At 47.0% G+C, this 21,061-nt stretch overlaps 1 protein-coding gene across 1 annotated transcript in view; it reads left to right on the top strand.

The window, feature by feature from the left end:
- The window catches only part of LOC144752249 (uncharacterized), a 124,477-nt gene that overhangs the window by 89,383 nt on the left and 14,033 nt on the right, over window positions 1–21,061 (top strand). The window contains exon 5 of the mRNA XM_078640255.1: window positions 3,373–3,589. Coding sequence (XP_078496381.1) covers window positions 3,373–3,589 — 217 coding nt within the window. The remainder of the gene's footprint in view (window positions 1–3,372; window positions 3,590–21,061) is intronic.

Here is a 21,061-nt window from a genome sequence, read left to right on the forward strand (position 1 = left end):
CAGGTTTTAATAGATGGTTTGTGGCATTCATGGACAGCAAGACCTGTCAGTTAATTTTACAAAGTCCTATGTTTTAGTTGTGGGTCCCCGGGAGGCTGCGGACAAAAAGTTTTAAAACTAGCAACCATACTCTTGGTAAAGTCCCGACCTTCCCTTATCTGGGTTTGTTATTTGATGACAAATTACAGTGCGAAGCCTTCGTAGAAGGGATGATGAGCGACCTGAATAAATCCTTGGGTGCCATCACTAGCTTTGCAAGTAGATTGGGTTCATGGGACCCCAAAGTCATCTTAAAATTGTATAGGTCTAAAGGCATTTCTAGAGTTTTATATGGCAGCGAAATCTGAGGGTATGTGCCATCACACAGGTTGCAGGTGGCGGAAAATAAGTTTCTGCACCAGATCCTGAGAGTCCCCCAAGGCACGCCAGCCTGGTCTGTGCATGAAGAGCTATGGGTTGGTTATCTGGCTGATCAAGTGGCAATCAAACCTTTAGTGTCCTGGTTAAAGATATGGACATGCAAACATAAGGGTTTAAAGCTCAATCAATCAATCAATCAATCAAGGACATTTATAGAGCGCACTACTCACCCGGAGGGTCTCAAGGCGCTTGGGGGGGTGGGGAGTGCTGCTACTGCTCGAACAGCCAGGTCTTGAGCTTCTTCCTGAAGGAGAGGTGGTCTTGGGTCAGGCGCAGGTCGGTCGGGAGTGAGTTCCAGGTCTTGGCGGCCAGGTAGGAGAAGGACCTTCCTCCTGTTGTCGTTCTTCGGATGCGGGGGACGGCGGCGAGGGCGTGACTGGCTGATCGGAGGTGGCGTTTGGGAGCGTAGAAGTTGATGCGGTTGTTGAGGTAGCTCGGGCCTTGATCGTGCAGGGCTTTGTGTGCGTGGGTGAGGAGACGGAAGGTGATTCTCTTGTTGACGGGGAGCCAGTGCAGGTTTCTCAGATGTCCGGAGATGTGGCTGCGTCGGGGGATGTCGAGGATGAGTCTGGCTGAGGCGTTCTGGATCCGCTGGAGTCTCTTCTGGAGCTTGGCGGTGGTTCCGGCGTAGAGGGCGTTGCCGTAGTCCAGTCGGCTGGTGACGAGGGCCTGGGTGACCGTCTTCCTGGTCTCGGTGGGGATCCACCGGAAGATCTTCCGTAGCATGCGCAGGATGTTGAAGCATGACGAGGAGACGGCGTTGACTTGTCTGGTCATGGAGAGGGAGGAGTCCAGGATAAAGCCCAGGTTGCGTGCGTGGTCTGTTGGTGTGGGTGCGGTGCCCAGGGTGGGGGGCCACCAGGAGTCGTCCCAGGCGGAGTGCGAGGAGCCCAGGATGAGGACTTCCGTCTTGTCTGAGTTCAGTTTCAGGCGGCTGGTCGTCATCCACTCGGCTACCTCTTTCATCCCTTCGTGAAGGTTGGCTCTGGCAGCGGCGGGGTCGTTGGTCAGGGAGAGGATCACCTGGGTGTCATCGGCGTAGGAGATGATGTTCAGGTTGTGTTGGCGTGCGATGGGCGCGAGGGGGCTCATTTAGACGTTGAAGAGGGTGGGGCTCAGCGAGGATCCTTAAGGGACGCCGCAGATGACTTTGGTGGCCTCTGACTTGTGCGGTGGTAGACGGACTCTCTGTGTTCTTCCGTCGAGGAAGGAGACGATCCATTCCAGTCTCCTGGATCCACGATCCAAAGCTCATGATCCTATTGTATTGTCTGGCATTGGATGAGTGCAAAAAAATCCCTTGTATAAGATACATAAAGGAGTCCTTCCAGGCCATAGGGAGGCCAGAAATGTTTCTTGCACATGACACTTTAAGTTTCAGGGACATTAAAATTATAAAAGACCTACACCACAAATTCTTTACTACGAATTGCGAAAACACTGAGCTTAGTAAACCCTCAGTGAGGTCCTATGAATTGTTAAAATCAGTCCTGGGTATTGAACCATGCCCCTCGGCCTAACTAGTGCTCATGATAGATTTCTAATCACACGTTTTAGATTCAATCACCTTCATCATTTTTTAGCATCTCCGGCTGGTTTCTTTTGTCCGTCAGACCAAAGAGGTCCCTGTGGCTGCAATCTTCGATCTCCGCAGGACACGTTACATTTTGTATTATTGTGTAAATTTTTTTCTTTGCCCAGAAAATGCTTCCTAGGCCCTTATTAAAAAGTCTGAAGTTTAGGCAGGGCAAAATGGCAGTCTTGCACTTACAGTTGTTACCTAACCCCTTTACACTCTGTGCAGTAACAAGTTTTTTGTGGGCCGCCTACAGATCTAAGCTCTCCAGAGTTGACGGAACTTGTGTGGCCTGCATTGGTAAATTGTTTTTTTTTGCACGCGGGTGTGTACAGCCTTGCCCCACAGAGTTTTACTAATTTGTACTGTTTTGAAAATGTTATGAAGTTTTACCCGCATGAAATGCTTTTTTATATATTATGTGGTGTAATGTCCTTTACTGTTGGATTTTTTGACTGTATCTTTTGTGGATGTGTTTGCACCTGAATAAAGAAAGCCCTATATTTATAACCTGCACTGACAGTCTGCACTGATGGCATTCACAGCAAACTTACCTGCACCGATAGTCTTCACTGATATCCTGCACTGATAACTGTCACTGCTAACCGGCACTGATGGTCTGCATTGGTGGCCTTTCCTCCTAACCTGCACTGATAGCCTGCATTATAACCTGCATGGATAGCCTGCCTTGATAACCTGCACAGATGGCCTTCACTGCTAAATGGCACTGATAGTCTGCATGTAATGCATTCACTGCTAACCTGCACTGACATCCTGCACTGACACCCTGCATTGATAACCTGCAACAATAGCTTGCACTGATGACTTTCACTGCTAAACTGCACTGATAGCCTGCACTGACTTTCCCTGCTAACATGCTCTGATAGTCTGCAGTGATAGTCACTGAAGACCTTCACAGCTAACCTGCACTGATAGTCTGCTTTTATGGTCTTCACTGTTAACCTGAACTGATAGTCTGGTCTTAAGGCCTTCACTGCTAACCTGCATTGATGGCCTTCACTGCTTACCTGCACTGATGGCCTTCACTGGGAACCTGCACTGATGGCCTTCACTGCTAACCTGCACTGATGGCCTTCACTGCTAACCTGCACTGATGGCCTTCACTGCTAACCTGCACTGATGGCCTTCACTGGGAACCTGCACTGATGGCCTTCACTGGGAACCTGCACTGATGGCCTTCACTGCTAACCTGCACTGCTAGTCTGCACTAATGAAAGTCACTGCTAACCTGCACTGATGACCTACAATGATCGTCTTCACTGGTAGCCTACACAGTTAACGTGCACTGTGCATATATTTGTTTCAAACACTGTAGGTTTGTTGTAGAAATGGTCTCATGAATTTATCTTTTACAGGGATTCAAGCAAGACCAACATTCTCATCAATCGTGTCCAAGGAAAGGAAAGTCTATACAAGGGGCAGTTCAACTTGGTAGCGCCTGATGGTTCTGTAATCCCAACCAAGTCTGGAGACAACTCCCTGTACCGTGCTCTGGCAATGGCCAAAGGGGTCCAGCCGAACCAGGATATCTCAAAGGAGGCGGCAGACTTCAAGCAGAAGGTGTATAAGGAGGTAACGTAACATTAAAGATAGTTAGGAGACATGACACTTTGCAGGCTGGGTTGACATTTTATGGCCCCCGAGCACAAGTGAATGCAGAGCACGACATTTCGCATCAATCCTGTCACTGCTTCTGGCGTCAGTGTGTGAGCGACTCTTTCTTGATGCTTCCCCATTCTAAACAAAGCTCCCGCCGTCTCACCTACTCGAGGAGACGGGGTGAGGGTTCTGGACAAAGCTCAAGAGATTTGAACGTGATTTGGCGCATATACTGAAGAGGGAGCATTGTGATATTGGATCCTGCCTTTTAATTGTCCCCACACCGGTGGTCCGTGTGGGTTGGAATTATCACCACATGATAATAAGTCTAATTAAAGACAGTGAAGCCTTGAAAAAGTTGCATGTGTATATAAACTGAGGCAACAAAACATGTGTTGGCTGTCGATATGGCTTACAAAACTGCATATGAAGATTCCACTAACATGTATAAAAGAATGAAGACACTAATATGATCTGTTGAAATATGTGTGCTGACTTATTTTTTATGGAAAATTGAATTTTACATGTGCTAGGGAGTCGAACCCCCCCTCCGAGTGTTAGTCTGTGATGGTCCCATTGACAGAATGCCCTCGCCTCACTTCCTCATATTCATTCCTGCATGTGTCATGTCATTCATTCTGATCTACATGTGTGAGGGAGCCTTGGGTGATTTACTCAGAGTCACATCTGTTCTACTCACCTGGCTCACTCCTTCTGGTGTCAGTGTGTGAGTGAGCTTTGTGTGCCACATTCAGAGCCACTTCTCTTCTACTCACTCCTAGCTCACTCCTTCTGATCTAAGTGTGAGAGTGAGCCTTGACAGCCACACTCAGAGCCACACCTCTTGTACATACACCTAGGTACCTTTCTACAACATCTTTGGACATCAATTCAACCCCAGAGAACTCGTTGCTATCCCACCCACCACCAACCAAGAAACCCACCTTACAGAAAGGATAACTCTCACCAGAAACCAGACAGCGGCAATAATGCAGACCATCCGTTCATGGGGCTCAGCGGACCAATGGCTCCACCACATCTACAACGGAGGAACACCACCATTCAGCGCCAACCTAACCCACCTCATCAACATCTCCATCAGGTCCACCACTTTCCCAGATGAATGGAAGCTTGCAGAAATCAATGTCCTACTCACGACACACATCCACTGAGTACCTTTTGACCTATCTCTGTGCTCCCATAGGCAGCCAAAGTAATTGAAAATGCCACCAACAAGCAACTCATACTCACCTTGACCTTCACCGTCTTCTAGACAACACTCAATCTTGATTCAGAAGGCAACACAGCCCTGACACATCACTCATCCCGACCACCGCCGACATTCGAATCATCCTGGACCTAAGAGAAACATCGGTACTCATACTGTTTGACCACTCAGCAGCCTTCAACACTGTCTCCCAGAACACCCTCATCAGAAGACTCCAATCGATTGTTATACAAGGATCATCTATTAAATGGGTCGGTACCTTTCTCATGGCATGAACCCAAAGGGTCAGGCTGTAACCCTTGACATCAGAGAACAAGAAATCGATATCCACAGTCCCACAGCGATCCTCCCTCTGCCCCGCCCTTTTCTAAATGTACATAGCACAGCTTGCCAACATCATCCTATCACAAGACTTCACTGTAATCTCCTACACCAATGGCACTCAACTCATGCTGTCCCTGATGGACAAGACAATCATCACCAGACCTAACTTCACCAACTGCATGACCGTAGTAGCAGATTGGATGCAGACCAACTGCCTGCAGCTCAACTCTGAGAAGACAGAAGTACCCAGTCTTTGGCAAAAACACCTCCCCGTAGGACTCCACCTGGTGGCCATCAGACCTAGGACCAACACTCTCACACCACGTTAGAAATCCAGGGATCATTATAGACAAGCTCAACATGACGGCTCAAGTCAACACATTATGCACCTCCTGCTTTTACATCCTGAGCATGCTACAAAAGATCTTCAAATGGTTGCCTCACTATACCAGATGGACCCTCACATGGAGACTTGTCACCAGCAGGCTGGACTACAGCATCACTCTCTACTCCAGAAACTCCGAAACACTCCTACAAAGACTCTGGATCGTTAAGAACACCGCTGCTAGACTAATACTGAACCTCCTATGCTGCACCCACATCACACTGCACCTCAAGAATCCTCACTGGCTCCCCGTCCCCAAGCGTAGCCAATTCAATCTTCTCACGCACGCATACAAAGCCCTACACAACTCAGGGTCAGAATACGTGAAGAGTTGCATACACTTCCACCAAATCACCAGACACCTACACTCTGCCTCACTCTTACTTGCACACATTTCCCACATCTGTAAAATCAAAACTGGAGGTCGCTCATTCTGCTACATCACACCCATGATCTGGAAAGGCCTCCCTTAATACTCAGAGCCATCTCTTCACTTCTTTTTTATTTTTTTTATTTTGTCCTCATACGCCATTAACAATTCCAGAGATATTCAACACCTAATCGATATCCACTGTGGCCCCCCAACAAATTTTCACCACTGTGAACACTCTGGTTTGAATGGGAAGCACTTTACACAGAGCTACTCAGACTCAATCTGTCCCCCTCTACTAACTGGGTGGCCATCAGAACTAACCTGAGTAGTAACGTATTTCCATGTAGAGGCTTAATCATTGGACATGATTCTCTATATTATAAATTATCCAGCCAGGTCATACATGGTGTCCAAAACTGTTTCTTTTTTCCACTCCTACTTGTCATCCCAGCTATGTCCAATTTGGCTACATATTTAATTGAATTTACCCATTCTGAGAAAGTAGGAGGTACAGATTTAATCCAATATTTACAAATTTCTCTCCAAGCTAATATATTAAGATAGCAACACAACTTATTTTTATCCAGTGCTAGTATCTCATAATTTGAAAGTAAACCAAAAAATATAAACAAAATGCTCACCTCTATTTCAAATCCAAATATTTCTGTCATACCTCTAATAACTGAACTCCAAAAAAGATTTAACACTGCGAAACTTATAAACATGTGCTCATCATCTGCTTTGTCCAGCTTGCACTTAGGGCAGCAGGGAACTGTGCCCTTCTCAAACTTGGATAGCTTGCAGGGTGACCAATACACTCTGTGGAGACAGAAAATATGGGTTCTTCTAAAATTGGCAGCACGTACAGTAGAATATAATAGATCAAAATATACTTGCTTTAACGTTTCTGTGCTGGAGCCCGGCAAGCATTCTCGCCACAGTTGTGTTGGAAGGATAACATCTTCATCTGCCAATTCAATCCAAATCCAGTCTAATTTTGCCACTTCTTTCTTGTTCCGTTGCTTCATTCTTAAGGTTCACTCCATCTCATTTGTGTTGCCAACTGTAATACCACTTGACTGAGACCAGCTTTTTATTTGTATATATTTGAATTTTGAAAGTTGGTTATTTGTTATTTCCTTAAGAGCTTCCAATGGTAGTAAACTGCCTTCTGGAATAAGTTGGCCCCATGAACTGAACCCTGCTACTTTAAGTGGTCTTTAGTCCTTTCAGGAGATCCTGGTGTGTCCCATATTGGAGCCATTGCACTAAAGTAACTTATCTTCAAAAGTTTCCTGATTTTATACTAAGTACTAGCCAAATCTTTTAAAATCTTTAAATGAACCTTCTTAAAAAAGTGTGGATCTCCAAATTTATATAAGAAGGCTTGGTCTCCACCTTTTACATCTTGCAACATTGTTTTCAATATTTTGCCAATATAAGAGCTATTCGGTTCCCACATAATCATTTTCCCTGTTTTTAATAAGAATACCCATGCATAGTATATCAAATCCGGTGCACATAAGCCTCCCTTCTTCTTTCTACGTCATAACTTTTTATAAATAAGCCCAAATAAATAAAAAAAAAATTCCTGAATTTTCTTCAATCCAGCTTCTTTAAATGCTAGAGGTATGTTTTGAAAAAGAAAAATACATTTTGGGAAAAGCATCATTTTGACCAGGTTCACCCTACCAATTAGTGTCAAAGGTAAGTATGGCCAGGTATTTAAAGATTCAGAGAGTTCTTTGTCAGCTCTGTGTAAGGTAATATCAGTTAAGTCCTTGATGTTTTGAGTGATCCTGATACCCAAATATCTTATTTCTTTTTTAATGCATAATTAATAGGCCGCACAACAGTATTCCATGCCATGCATTCAGTTTTAGACTGATTTATCTCGTAACCCGAGAACCTTCCAAACTGTATATACAGGGGATGGTCGTTTCTAAGTCAGAGGAAAAAATTAACATATCGTCTGCATATAGGGATACTTTCTTTCCCAATTTTTGCATTTAAAAAGGAATTTGAGGTCATGTCTTCTAATCTTCTCGGCATGAGGTTCAATATATAAATTAAAAAGCAAAGGTGAGAGAGGGCATCCCTGTGTGGCCCCCCTTTGAATTGGTATTGGAGAAGAGAGGTTATTATTTATTAATATCCTTGCTATTGGAGTATGGTAAATTAACTAGATTGCCCGACAGAAACATTTGCCTAAGTTATGTTTGTTTAGAATAAAATTTAAATAGGACCAGTTAACCCGGTCAAACGCTTTAGTAGAGTCAAGCGTGATAATGGCCATCGGAGTTTTGTATAAAGTTGCCATGTCTAAGGCCCCAATTAAAATATATGTTACATCTTGAATGCATCTACCTCTCACAAATCCCTATGATCTTCATCTATTAAATCAGTTATGAAACCATTCAATCTCTCCACTAAAATTTTAGTAAACATTTTATAATCCAAATTCAGTAGAGAGATCGGCCTATATGAATCACACTGTAGGGGCGATTTGGATGGTTTCAATAATAGTGCTACCAATGCCTCATTTTAAGAAGGCAGCAATCTCCCCTCTTTTTTGAAAATATGAGAAAATAAACTAGCCATCACCGGGATTAGAACCTCTCCTAGATTTTTGTACAATTCTGCTGGAAGACCATCGGGTCCCGCTGCCTTCCCTCTTTTCCCTGAATCTATTGCTGTTTTAATTTCAATTTGACTTATTGGTCTAATAAGATTATCGGATTTTACATTAGTTATTTCTTTAAAAGGAATATTTTCAAACCATGCTTCTATACTTTGAGCCTGTGCTGTTAAATCCTCTCGATGCACCGTATTAAAATGGGTTTGGAAAACTTCTTCGATGTCTTGTGAGGTTTTACATAGTTTCCCGGTGTTTTCACAGACTATTTCTTTTATATTGGCTTTAGCCCGATCATTTTTAGTCTTCCAGGCTAAAACCCACATTCAAAGTTGGCCAACTTGCTTACTTCCCACCTTATTTAAGCCTAGCATCCAACAATTCTACCAACTCTAGCTTGAGTGCTTGTAATGCATCCATTTGGGGGGTAGATTCCTTCTCTAATTTCTGGATTTTGAATTCAATATTTCCTATTACTGCCTTGTATTTCTTTTGTCTAGTAATTTGAATAGTAGTTCTCCTACCTCTGAAGAATGCCTTATAAGCATCCCAGACTATTTCAATGGGTGCTGACTCCAAGTTAATCTGAAAGTAATTTATTGTATCAGTCATTAAACTAGTATTTACATCCTGATCTAACACAATCACACGATCTAGAGTCCATTTTTTATTAATCAGATTACTAGAAATTTTCAATGATAGTATGACTGGTCACTTGTTGAGTCCCACAAGAAGCTGAGGACCTGCCTCTTCAAACAAGCACCTTCGGGACAACACACCTACATACCTGAACACCTGCCCACGCTCTTAGCTACGCTTTTGGTTGATTTGTGTGCTATATAAGCCAATATGTCATAACATATTATGACATAGCCCATAGTCCAAGTGAGCCTTGGGAGCCACATTCAGAGCCACATCCCTTCTACTCACCACTGGCTCACTCCTTTTGATCTAACTCTCCATTGACACTTGGGAAACACCTACTATAATTGTGTGAGTGAGCCTTGGGAGCCTTAGCCAAAACCCATTCTATTCTACTTACACCTGGCTCACTCTTTTAGGTGTAAGTGTGTGAATGAGTCTTCCTCATCTTCAGTCGAACAGTTTGTGGGTGGCCTTCAGGCCTAGCCGTATCGATCCACTACTCTGCTGATGGACGGGATTCATTTGCAGGTCTGTCCTCGGTGGCACTCCAAGTACCCTCGCACTGATCTACCCCATGTCTGCAACTTGTGCTTATCACCGGAGCACAAGGAAGAAGACTGCGAGGCCTGTCGTATGTTCAAGTTGAAAAAGACTCCTCCAGATCATTGGGCTCGATGATGAAAAATGCAGTACCTAGGTACTCAATAGACTCTTGGGGCCTCATTTATGAAAAGTGACGCATCGCTGCGTGAAAACAGCGATGCGTCACTTTTCATTGCGCCGTCCTTGCGACACCAATGATGCGTCATATTTACAGTATGACGCATCATTGCGCAAGGGGTTACCGATACGTCAGTATTTCTGACTTATTGGTATGGCGCAAAAGTGACGCATTGCTGGAGTGTGTCACAAAAGTGACGCAACTCCAGCAAGGCTTCCTTTCACATGGGGCAAGCCCCATGTGAAAGGGCCTGCGTCAGTCTTACGCCTGCTGTGAGGCAGGTGTAAGATATTGATGCATTTGCATCCTAGAAGTGGCGCAGTGAAATCTTATAGATTTCACTGCGTCACTTCTACGACCCTTACTTGCGTCAATACGCCCCCTTGCATACATTATACTTGGCGCAGGTATAATGTGGCGCAGGGGTTTACAAAGTGACGCATCTACCTAGATGCGTCACTTTCTAAATATGGCGCAACAAGGCGCATTTTTTACGCCACTGGTGCGTCACAAAAAGTGACGCGCCGGTGGCGCAAAAGTGATGCACAGCCTCATAAATGAGACCCCAGATATCTTCAGAGAAGAATCTGAACAGGAAGAGGCAGCAGCTGCAGAAGAAGAGACCTTTTCAGTCCGAGAATCAGATTCCAACCTTGAGATCGAGTTGGAGTCAGAAGACATTCCAGCAGGACAGGGTGTCATGAGTCCCAAATTCCCTGGGACAGATTGTTTTCGGACTCGAAACATTTTGCCTCAAAAGACAAATTTGGTTCAGAGCCCAAATCCTCCAGTTTGAAACAAAAGTCAGTTTCGGAGCAGAAACCGTCCACTTCCAAAGACAAGAAAGACAAGTCTGGTTCGCCACCAGAACCTCTGATGCCGATATCAAAAGATGATATTTCAGATCCCCAGAACCAATCTTAGACATTACGACATTAGTCTTCCAGGCTAAAACCCATATTCAAAGTTGGCCACCTTGCTTACTTCCCACCTTTATTTAAGCCTAGCATCCAACAATTCTACCAACTCTAGCTTGAGTGCTTTTAATGCATCCTTTTGGGGGGTCATTTGCTAATCAGTGTCACAGTGCAAGTGCTCCCTATGTTTATTGCACTAATTGGTTATTCCATGATTGGGTTATTTGATTTATGTATCAGCCCCTAGTACAGTGCACCATGTGTGCCCAGGGCTTGTCAATAAAATGTTGCTGGTGTGCTTGCAGCACTGGTTATGGCACCCTCAGAAGCAGCTTATAAAGTGTGTCTCAGGCCTGCCATTGCAAGGCCTGTGTTCAGTCTGGTACTGCCATGTTGACTTGGCCAAGTGCACCCACTTGCCAGCCCCTAAACCTTCCCTTTGCTTTATATTAGACACCCCTATGGTAGGCCCAAGGGCAGGGTGTATTGTAAGTAAACGGTAGGACATTCTCTGGTATATGTAGCATGTTCTAATAGTGAATTACAGCCAATTTCCTATTTCACTATTGAAGGCTACCTGTTCTCATAGGCCAGAATGGGCAGTTAGATTTTTATATTCTTATTTACGCATACCGCTGTGGAACCCTTCCTGGCTTTTCCCTGTGAGGTGCCCAACTCCTGGGCACCCCCAAGGTGAAGCCAAGCATCCTAGCATTGTTGAGGCCATTGTGGAGATTAAGCAAGCTATTGCCCAGAGTTGCAGAGTGGGACGCATGATTAGAATAAGCACCGAGGCGAGAATTATCAGGTCCGAGGAAATTGAGCCCAAGACCCGCCGAGGTGGAAATTGAACCCTGGTCCCAGGCTAGACCTCTGCATCAGGGTCTGCCGCTCTAACCATTGAGCCACACTTCTCCACAGTGCTCCATAGCTGTATCTTCCCTCCCATGTGCTGGCTCCACCTCCTCTGGAGTGGCTGATATCTCTATCCTGCACAGTGAAAGGAAGAAGAAAGTCATGTAAACAAAGTGCTCAGGAACTGGTTTGGACTACGCAGAGGGCTCTCTGCCTTCAGGGAACAAAGGATTTTGGGGTATATATATTGGGACCCTGATCCCAAGAAATGAGATCACTTCTGGACAAGAAACCTTTCTGCCAAGGAAAAGAACCAAGGAAGCTGCAGGAGTTTGCACTGCCTCTCTGCCAGTGTGCTGTTTGATGGGTTGGCCTGCAGTGGTTGCTTCATTGACAAGGGAAAGGAGAAGGAACGTTTTAAGGACTTTCATAATTTACAGAATATTCTCCAAGGGCTTGAACTGGGCTTGCTTCCTGCTGAAGTCTCAGGGACAAAAGACTTCACCTCCAGCTACCCGCTGAATTTCCTTCCTGGGAATTCTGACTCCAGACACTTGCGTGGCGCTGGAATCAGGAAGCGCGAAGAATTGAGAAGAAGCGTGTTGCCGCCGCAGCTGAAATCATTGTATCCCCGGAGAAGCGAGCCTTCGCTGCATCTCCCTGGAAGCGTTTGTTTAACGAAGCTGTCTGCTGTTGCATCACCGGAGAAGCGTGACACCATCGTGAGAGTTGCCATTGCATCAGCGGAGAAGTGTGTCGCAGGGCCTGTCGTGGCTCCAAAAAACAGAGTCGTCGCAAGGCTCCCAGGGCATCATCGTCATCGCATCGCCGCATCAAGAGCACCATCTTCTCGCATCGCAACCAGATCTGCATCAGGGTCAGCCGCTCTAACCAATGAGCCATACTTCTCCACAGTGCTCCAGAGCTGTATCTTCCCTCCCATGTGCTGGCTCCACCTCCTCTGGGGTGGCTGATATCTCTACCCTGCACAGTGAAAGGAAGAAGAAAGTCATGTAAAAAAAGTGCTCAGGAACTGGTTTGGACTACGCAGAGGCCTCTCTGCCTTCAGAGAACAAAGGATTTTAGGGTATAAATATTGGGACCCTGATCCCAAGAAATGAGATCACTTCTGGGCAAGAAACCTTTCTGCCAAGGAAAAAAAACAAGCTCCCCGCTGAATTTCCTTGCTGGGAATTCTGACTCCAGACACTTGCGTGGCGCTGGGAGCTGAAAGCGCGAAATGAGAAGTAGCGTGTCGCCGCCGCAGCTGAAATCGCTGTATCGCCGGAGAAGCGGGCCTTCGCCGCATCTCCCTGGAAGTGTGTGTTCAACGAAGCTGCCTGCTGTCGCATCACCGGAGAAGCATGATACCATCGTGAGAGTTGCCATTGCATCACCAGAGAAGTGTGTCGCAGGGCCTGTCGCGGCTCCAAAAAACCGAGTCGTCGCAAGGCTGCCAGGGCATCATCGCATCGTCATCGCATCGCCGCATCAAGGGAGCCATCTTCTCGCATCGCAACCAGATCATTGCATCGCATCAAGGCGGCATCTTGCGCACCGCAACAGGCCCGCAGGCCGAGAATCTACGCATCACCTCCGCACTGGTAAGGATCACAACGCATCCCCTACTCTGCGTAAGCATTGAGGCCGGACGCATCATCTCCCCCGGATCACGGAACCGACGCATCTCCCCTTTTGCGAGTCTTTTGTTTACTTTGCTTTACACATCCAGGTACTTTGTTGAGAACTTCGTCACATTTACCATCAACTTGAACTAAGCAACTTTAATCATCTTTAAGTCAACTTTTAGTATGGTAGTGTGGATTTTTGTCGTTTGTGGTCTTGTGTTTAAGTCTATATAAAGAATACCTATTTTTATAAAACCTGTGTTGTGTCTATCCGTACTGTTTTCACTGGATTACTGGGTATATTTATAAATGCTTAACACACTGCCTCCGAGATAAGCCTGTCTGCTTGTGCCAAGCTACCAAGGGGGTGAGCAGGAGTTATTAAGGAGTGTAATCCCCTTATCCTGACTTATTTATTTTTTATTTATTCAACTGGTTAAGCGCACTGTCACCTTGCAGGTATCCTGGCGCTGAGCAGCATAAAAGGTAGGAGTGAGTCGGGCCGAGGCAGCCGTCTAATTCTTAGGGAAACAGCCAGGTTTTAACACGTCTCCTAAAAGGGAGGAGTTCTCTGACTTGCCTAATCTCCCAGGGGAGTTTGTTCCACAATCTGGCTGCTGCCACTCCAAAGGATCTACCTCCTGACCTGACTTTCTTAAAGCTTGGCACCTTCACCAGTCTGGCCAAGGACGAGCATAGCAGTCTCGATGGAGTGTACCAGTCGAATTTTTTGCGCAGAGTCACCGGTCCACCCCCATGAAGGACTTTAAAAACCAGGCAGAGCGATTTAATGTACACTCTCTGTCTCAGGGGGAGCCAGTGAAGTTTTGCCAAGGCAGCAGAGGCAGAGGACCTTCTGGACAGACCTAGCACCAACCTGGCAGCCGCTGATTGGATCCTTTGTAGCTTGTCCAGGAGGAAATTAGGGGAATCTAGGAGAAGAGCATTACAGGAGTCAAGCCTACTGAGAGTTGTACACCTCACCACTGTGGCTCGTGCCTGAAAAGGTAGAAGAGGAAACATTTTGCGGAAGGACCTGAGGATTGCAAAACAGGTGGCTGTTGTTTTTGTAACCTGGGCTTCCAGGGAAAGCTTGCAGTCAAACATAATACCTAGGTTACGAGCAGTTTTTATTGGCTGCACAGTGTTATAAAACCCCGGGGGCCAGAAGTTGTCAGGAAGAGGCCGGGGATTTATTTCGCAGCACACACAATCAACTCAGTCTTGCCAGCATTGAATTTTAGGGATTTGGCCCGGAGTCGTCGAGCCGTATTCTGCAGGCAATCATGGAAAAACTCCACAGATGTTGAATCCTCTCCCTCAAAGGAGAGGATCATCTGAGTATCATCGGCATAGTTCACGGTGTCTATGTCGTGAGATTTTATGACCGCAATCAAAGGTTTTAAATAAATGTTAAAAAGAATAGGGCTAACTGCCGATCCTTGAGGCACACCATACCGCACATTAGAAAAGGCGGATTGGAAGGGAGGGAGGGACACTGCCTGATGTCTATCGTGCAGGAAGGAGCGGAACCAGCGTAAAGCACAGCCTCTCACTCCAGCCTCGCTAAGTCTCTCCAGCAGAATCCCGTGATTTACCGTATCAAAGGCGGCAGACAGGTCAAGCACAATCAACGCAACTGCCTAACCCCTGTTTGCCCACCTTCGAAGCTCATCCATGACGGCCACCAGGGCAGTCTCCCTCCCATGTGCCGGTCGGAAGCCGAACTGAGCCTCTTCCAGGCAGTTGTGTTGTTCAAGGTGCTCGGAAAGTGTGATGGCAACAGCATGTTCCACAATTTTAGATGGGAATGGCGATAGGGAGATAGGCCTATCATTTTTAGAACATTCCGGATCTAAAGACGACTTCTTCAGTAGCGGGGACACTAGGGCTTGTTTCCATTGTCTGGGCACTATTCCACTCACCAGCAACTGATTACAAATCAGCCGAAGGGTAGGGAGGAGTTCCTCCTCATACTCCTTCCAGATCTTATGTGGCACCGGATCCAAGGTGGAGCCGGATGTAATACCATGTGCCATGCGATTAAAATCCTCCGTTGAGAGTGGTCTAAACTCAGATAGGATTTCAGCATCCTGCCACCCCAAGTCATTATCCATACCCTCTGACTTCTCCCTAGTAGAGATTCCTGGGTGCCTGGCCTTAGGTACGGGGTTCCCGGCGGCCAGCTGGCCACCCGCAAGATCATTAATAATCAATTGGATCTTTTCTTGTAAGAAACTAGCCAAATTTTCACAGAGGTCTTGAGAGGGAACTATTTCATTCTTGGAGCAATCAGGGCTGGTAAGACTGTTTAAGATATTAAAAATACTCCTAGCACTATTTGAGGCATTGCAAATAATGGAGGTGAAGTAGTCAGCTTTGGTCTTTTTAATCACATGTATGTACTCCTCAATGTTATGTTTCCACAGCAGCTTCTCTGTCTCCTTGTAGCCATGCCTCCATCTCCTCTCTGCCTGTTTACATCCAAGTTTCAGGTCTTTTAACACGTCATTAAACCATGGGGCAGACGCTTTTCCTTTACCTCTATGCTTTTTAAGAGGGTCGCAGGTGTTCAGGATCGAACTGATCTTTAGACACAGTGAGGCATAATTCTCCTCAACAGTATTATCAGGGGAAAAGCTTTCCATGATTTTAAACACAGGACCGCCGCTCCTCATGTGTGCGAGCGCCTTCCAGTTTCTGCTAGCATAATCCGTCATTGGATGCGGTACTAGGGTTTGACGAGACTTAAATTTGACACAGAATTTCACCAAAAAATGATCCGTCCAGTCCATAGGAAGGACCTCACCCATCTGAAGAAGGTGGGGTTCGGAGATCACTAGATCAAGGAGATGACCGGCTTTGTGTGTAGCCTTAGAGACCTGCTGGTAAAGACCAAGACCTTCACAAGAGTGAAGCAGATTATAAAGACCAGGGTCGAGAGGACCATTAAACCACAGGTTAAAGTCCCCCAGGATGATTAATTTATGGTGGGTGGCCGCCAAGTTGGTAAAGGATTCAAGCAATAACTGTTGTTGCTGGGCACTAAAGGCCCCAGGAGGCCTATAGCATACAATCCCTGTGCAGATCAGACCCAGTTCATTTTTTATGGTCACACCGAGTAGTTCTAGGCCGGTAATCACATCAATATTAAAATGTACAATCTTCCAGGAGTCTCTGTAAATGACTCCAACTTTCCCCCCCCCCCCTCCCATGAGACCTGGGTTGATGATGGATTTTGTACCCCGGTGGGCATGCCCACCCCAAATCGACCACACAGTCGGTGCTGGTCCACGTTTCAGTCATAAATTATACATCAAGCTCGTGAAGTTGTACGAGCAACTGAATTTCTACATTGTGTTTAGGGAGTGACCTCACATTAAGGAGTCCGCACATCAGCAGCCCTTTGTTGAGGAAATCTCCGAGAGGAGTTGCCGAGACTGAAAGATCAAGGGTACCTTTATCGGCGTAAGAGTCACCAATTTGAAGGAGGCGCTCCCTAGAGTATTTTTTGGGGCCCGGATTCACCATAGAAGCACCGCTGGCGCTGAGCGTGGCCATGGCACGGACGGGCGCAGACGTGCTTGCCTTTGGCTTGCCTTTGGCGCGCGGGCGCATCCACTGCACCCTGGCGCAATCCCGTGTTAAGTAGCCCTGAGCGAGCGAGTGGCTGCAAGTGGCTGCAATCACTAGAGCGTCCGCCCCCACTACCACCAAGATGGCGGGTCCGCTCGCACGGATGCACCCCGCCGATCTACTAATTCTCTGGCAGAAACACCGGCCTCGTCCCCTCAGCAGTGCAGAATAGCAATAATAGCCCAGAAGGTATATTTTAAAATGACGCAAGTAAACACCCTATTAAAAAATAATGTTAAAAACGGACAGTAAAAGAGCGTGTAGCCGCGCTGGGAGATCCCTACCAGGTGCACACAACTACCTTAAGCAGCTTAGAAGTAAGGGTCCCAATATCGACAAAGGTGAATACCATTGCCAACTAGAGACCCCCAGATCTAACAACAATGCAGAAACAGAGTCCACTCCATTTTATTTTCCGGGACACTGCCAGTCCTGTCCTTAGCTTTAGGGATGGGGGGTTGGAAATTTGCAGCTGTTGAAATTGGGAGCTGTTGAAAGGGACAAAGTGGGTTTCCTGACCTCTCCTGCCGCTTTTATAGTTGCTGTGGCTTGTGAGGAACCACTTGCGCCCTTGTATGATATCAGCAGGGCCCGGCCCCCTGACTTACGTCCACCTACAGAAAAGAGAAAACAGACTGGCTCCTGCCTGAGATGCCACTAAGGGTGCCACAACCCTAGGGGCGGGTGGCGCCGGTCATAGTGTGCATACATCGTGCAAATCACCCCATTGAGATAACAACTTAACCTCCCCATCATCTGGCACCACAGAGAGGCATCAGGCAGATATTTGGTCATCATGGCTAGTCTTTTATTACACCTTTAAGTATTATTGTTTAATGTGTTCATTGTCGACACACTGGATCATTTTTATTCAGGCATAGATAAACCATCCACAGATATTGTAGCCCCGAAGAGGTAGGCTCATTCTAGCAACAGATTGTATTTACATTCCAGACATGGCCTTAGTCATTAGGATATCAAGACACGCACTACACTCATGAATCAATCACTCTATGCTTGCTGTGCCAGCAGGCCCCAACTTGCACAGTTTTATCAGCAATAACTTTCCGGTCCTCCATCTCGGAGGTACTTACCACCAGGGCACAGCTTAACGCGTTGCCCCCAAGGGGTTCCTGAACACCGGATACCCCCCAGCATCTCAATACACACCAAGGCATCTCAGTTAGGGCAGGAGAGTCCAGGACCACCAGCAGGTCAATACCCCCTCCTGCCAGCCCAGAGCCCCCATTAAATGCTCGCCCTGTTCCAGGGTCAGACAGTCCACGCAAAAAAAGAACCCACTCCATTTTCTTGCTCGGGACACCGCCACAGGGCTAGGAGGTCACTGGTGCTCTCTCCCTCTCCCTCCCTCCACTTAAGGCTTGACCACCCGACCCCACTCCAATGGGCCCTAAAATGGCTTGTCATAAACCGTTCAAGCCCTCTGCTAGACTGATTCGGTCTCTCTGGCAAATTCGGATTCCGACCCTGCCACTCTACAGAGTCTGCACTGCTTTTGGCCACCGAGATTGTCAGGCAAGGAGTTGATGAGGGTCAAACTATGGCACTCATCCTGCTTGACCTAAGTGCCGCCTTTGACACTGTAGCACATTCCATCTTGCTACAGTGTCTCAACAAGGGAGGAATCAAAGGGAGGCACTTAGATGGCTACAATCTTTTATGATGGAAAGAGCCTTCCAGGTCAGACAAGGTGAATGCTACTCCAATCAATTCCATCTCGATCAAGGAGTTCCCCAGGGCTCTGCTCTTAGACCCACCTTGTTTAACCTATATGCATCTCCTATAGCAGTGATTGTAGAGAAATACGATATCCAACTCGTATCCTATGCTGACGACACGCAGCTGGCTATCTCCCTATCACGGGCGCCCGACACCGCAGCCGCCAACTTCAGTGCCTGCATGCAGGAGCTTGCCTCCTGGATGTCTAACAACTGCCTGAAGTTGAACGGCTCCAAGACTGAGGTGCTTGTGGTAGGGAGTGGCCTGTCTGTGTGGTCTTCAGCATGGCGGCCTAATTGCTTGGGCCCTACACCTAGGCCTGTACAACAGGCCAAAAATCTAGGGGTTGTATTTGACTCTGAGCTATCATTCACGCCTCAAATCAACCGGGTTGTGGGTATGTGTTTTGGAGTACTTAAAACCCTACGTAAGGTCCTTGATATGCTCCCTGTTGGAGACAGACAGACCCTCGTACATGCCTTGGTTACCTCTAGACTAGATTATGCAAATCTGCTGTACCTGGGTAGTACAGTCAGTAACATCAATCGTCTCCAGGTGCTGCAGAATGCAGCGGCCAGGCTGGTGTTAAGGCTTCCGAGACGCACTTCCTCCAAAGCAGCCTTAAAATCTCTCCACTGGTTACCAGTCTGTCAAAGGATCAAATTTAAAGCCCTATGTGTGTGCCACCGGATTCTAGGAGGCAGGGCACCCATTCCTCTCAACGGTCTTATTACCCCCTACAGACCAGAACGTACGCTTAGATCTTCGGACACTGGCCTTGTCAAGGTTCCTAAAATACGCAGGGCCCGGATGGGTGGAAGATCGTTCCATTTTCTTGCAGCCAAGCACTGGAACTCACTGCCGATTGAACTTCGTCTCGAACCCTCCGAGACTATGTTCCGCAGAGCCCTCAAAACATACCTGTTCCGCCTAGCACTACCCTAGTTCTACTCCCTCACTCTTCTCATTTTTAGCAATTCAGCGCAGGGACACGCCGGTGAGCGTAACTAGCGCTTTATAAAATTCCTAAATAAATAAATATCATTCCATATTGGTTATCTGGATCAAGTTATGCCTGACCATGTGAAGTGAGGATCCAACCCCTGTGTTCATGCCCCTCACTCGGTGGCACTTGAATATTGTTGGTATAAACCATGCTCCATATGAGATCCACAAATTTATTTGACTAGCGCCCTGCCCATAGATGTCAATATTAGAGGAACTGATAGGGACTCAACAAGGAGTGCCATGCAATATTCTAAGCAGGTAAAGCCTTTAGTAAACTGGGGGCCCCTGGCCAATTTGCGGAGTGGACTAGCTTTTACAGGCCTTGTAACCGTGTGCTTGGAGGCCTGCTAAATCCCCTCCTGCTATATGTAAATTCAGGTTGCCTTACCCATACAAACCGGGAAAAGAGTGTGTTGGCAGCCCAATGTTCTACCAAGTGTACTCGCCGTGCTCGGTGCCGCAGAACGCCGTACCCTAGTCAATTTCTGATCCACCTTCTTGTAGTCATGCTGCTGCCATCATATCACGGTGCACCTCCCTGCCATTGACATGAATGAAAAGATGTTCAGTGCCCCCCTGATTTCCATGCAGATCACATTGATATTCTATTCTGCGTGTTTGCCACCCTGAACCATATGCCCCCCCCATAGCCTGTTGCCCACCGACTCAGGCCTGATCCATGAAAAAGAGAGGCTACCCCACAGTCCCGGGTGATATCACCATCTTATGGTGCTGCATCCAAGAAGTCTGAGCACACCAGCAAAGGGGGGGCGAGGGGTGTGCGGGTCTGAGAGTCACAACATAGTGGTGAATTATACATCAGATCACGTGCCATGTATATATATATATATGTGGAGTGGTGTGGCTCACTGGTTAGAGGCGGCAGACCCGGAAGCAGAAGTCAGCCCGGGACCAGGGTTCGATTCCCGACGCGCAGAGTCGTGGACCAGGGTCAGCGGACTCGATTTTTCTCGCCTCGGTGCCTACTCTAACCAGGGTTCCCACTCGGCAACTCTGGGAATTAGCTTGCCTAATCTCCACAACGGCCCCATCAATGCCGGGGATGCCTGGCTCCACCTTGGGGATTCCCAGCAGGGACCATCCCACAGGGAAAGCCAGGATGGGTTCCCCAGCGGTATACAGCGCCAGGACGCCGGCTGGCAACAGTGCGCTTTACAAGTATACACATTACATTATATTTCTTCACCAAATATGCATTTTAATTCACACGCTGCTTAGCTCAGAGTACCATGCCGATTGAACAGTTTGCCCGTTTACAAGGCACTAAAAAATGGCAGGCCCTGCTTATCTGAGAAGGTATCATGCCTCAGGTAGAAGCGATCCCCGAGA

The sequence above is a fragment of the Lissotriton helveticus genome, chromosome 4_2 (genome assembly GCF_964261635.1).
Source record: "Lissotriton helveticus chromosome 4_2, aLisHel1.1, whole genome shotgun sequence".
In the NCBI taxonomy this organism is placed as follows: Eukaryota; Metazoa; Chordata; class Amphibia; order Caudata; family Salamandridae; genus Lissotriton; species Lissotriton helveticus.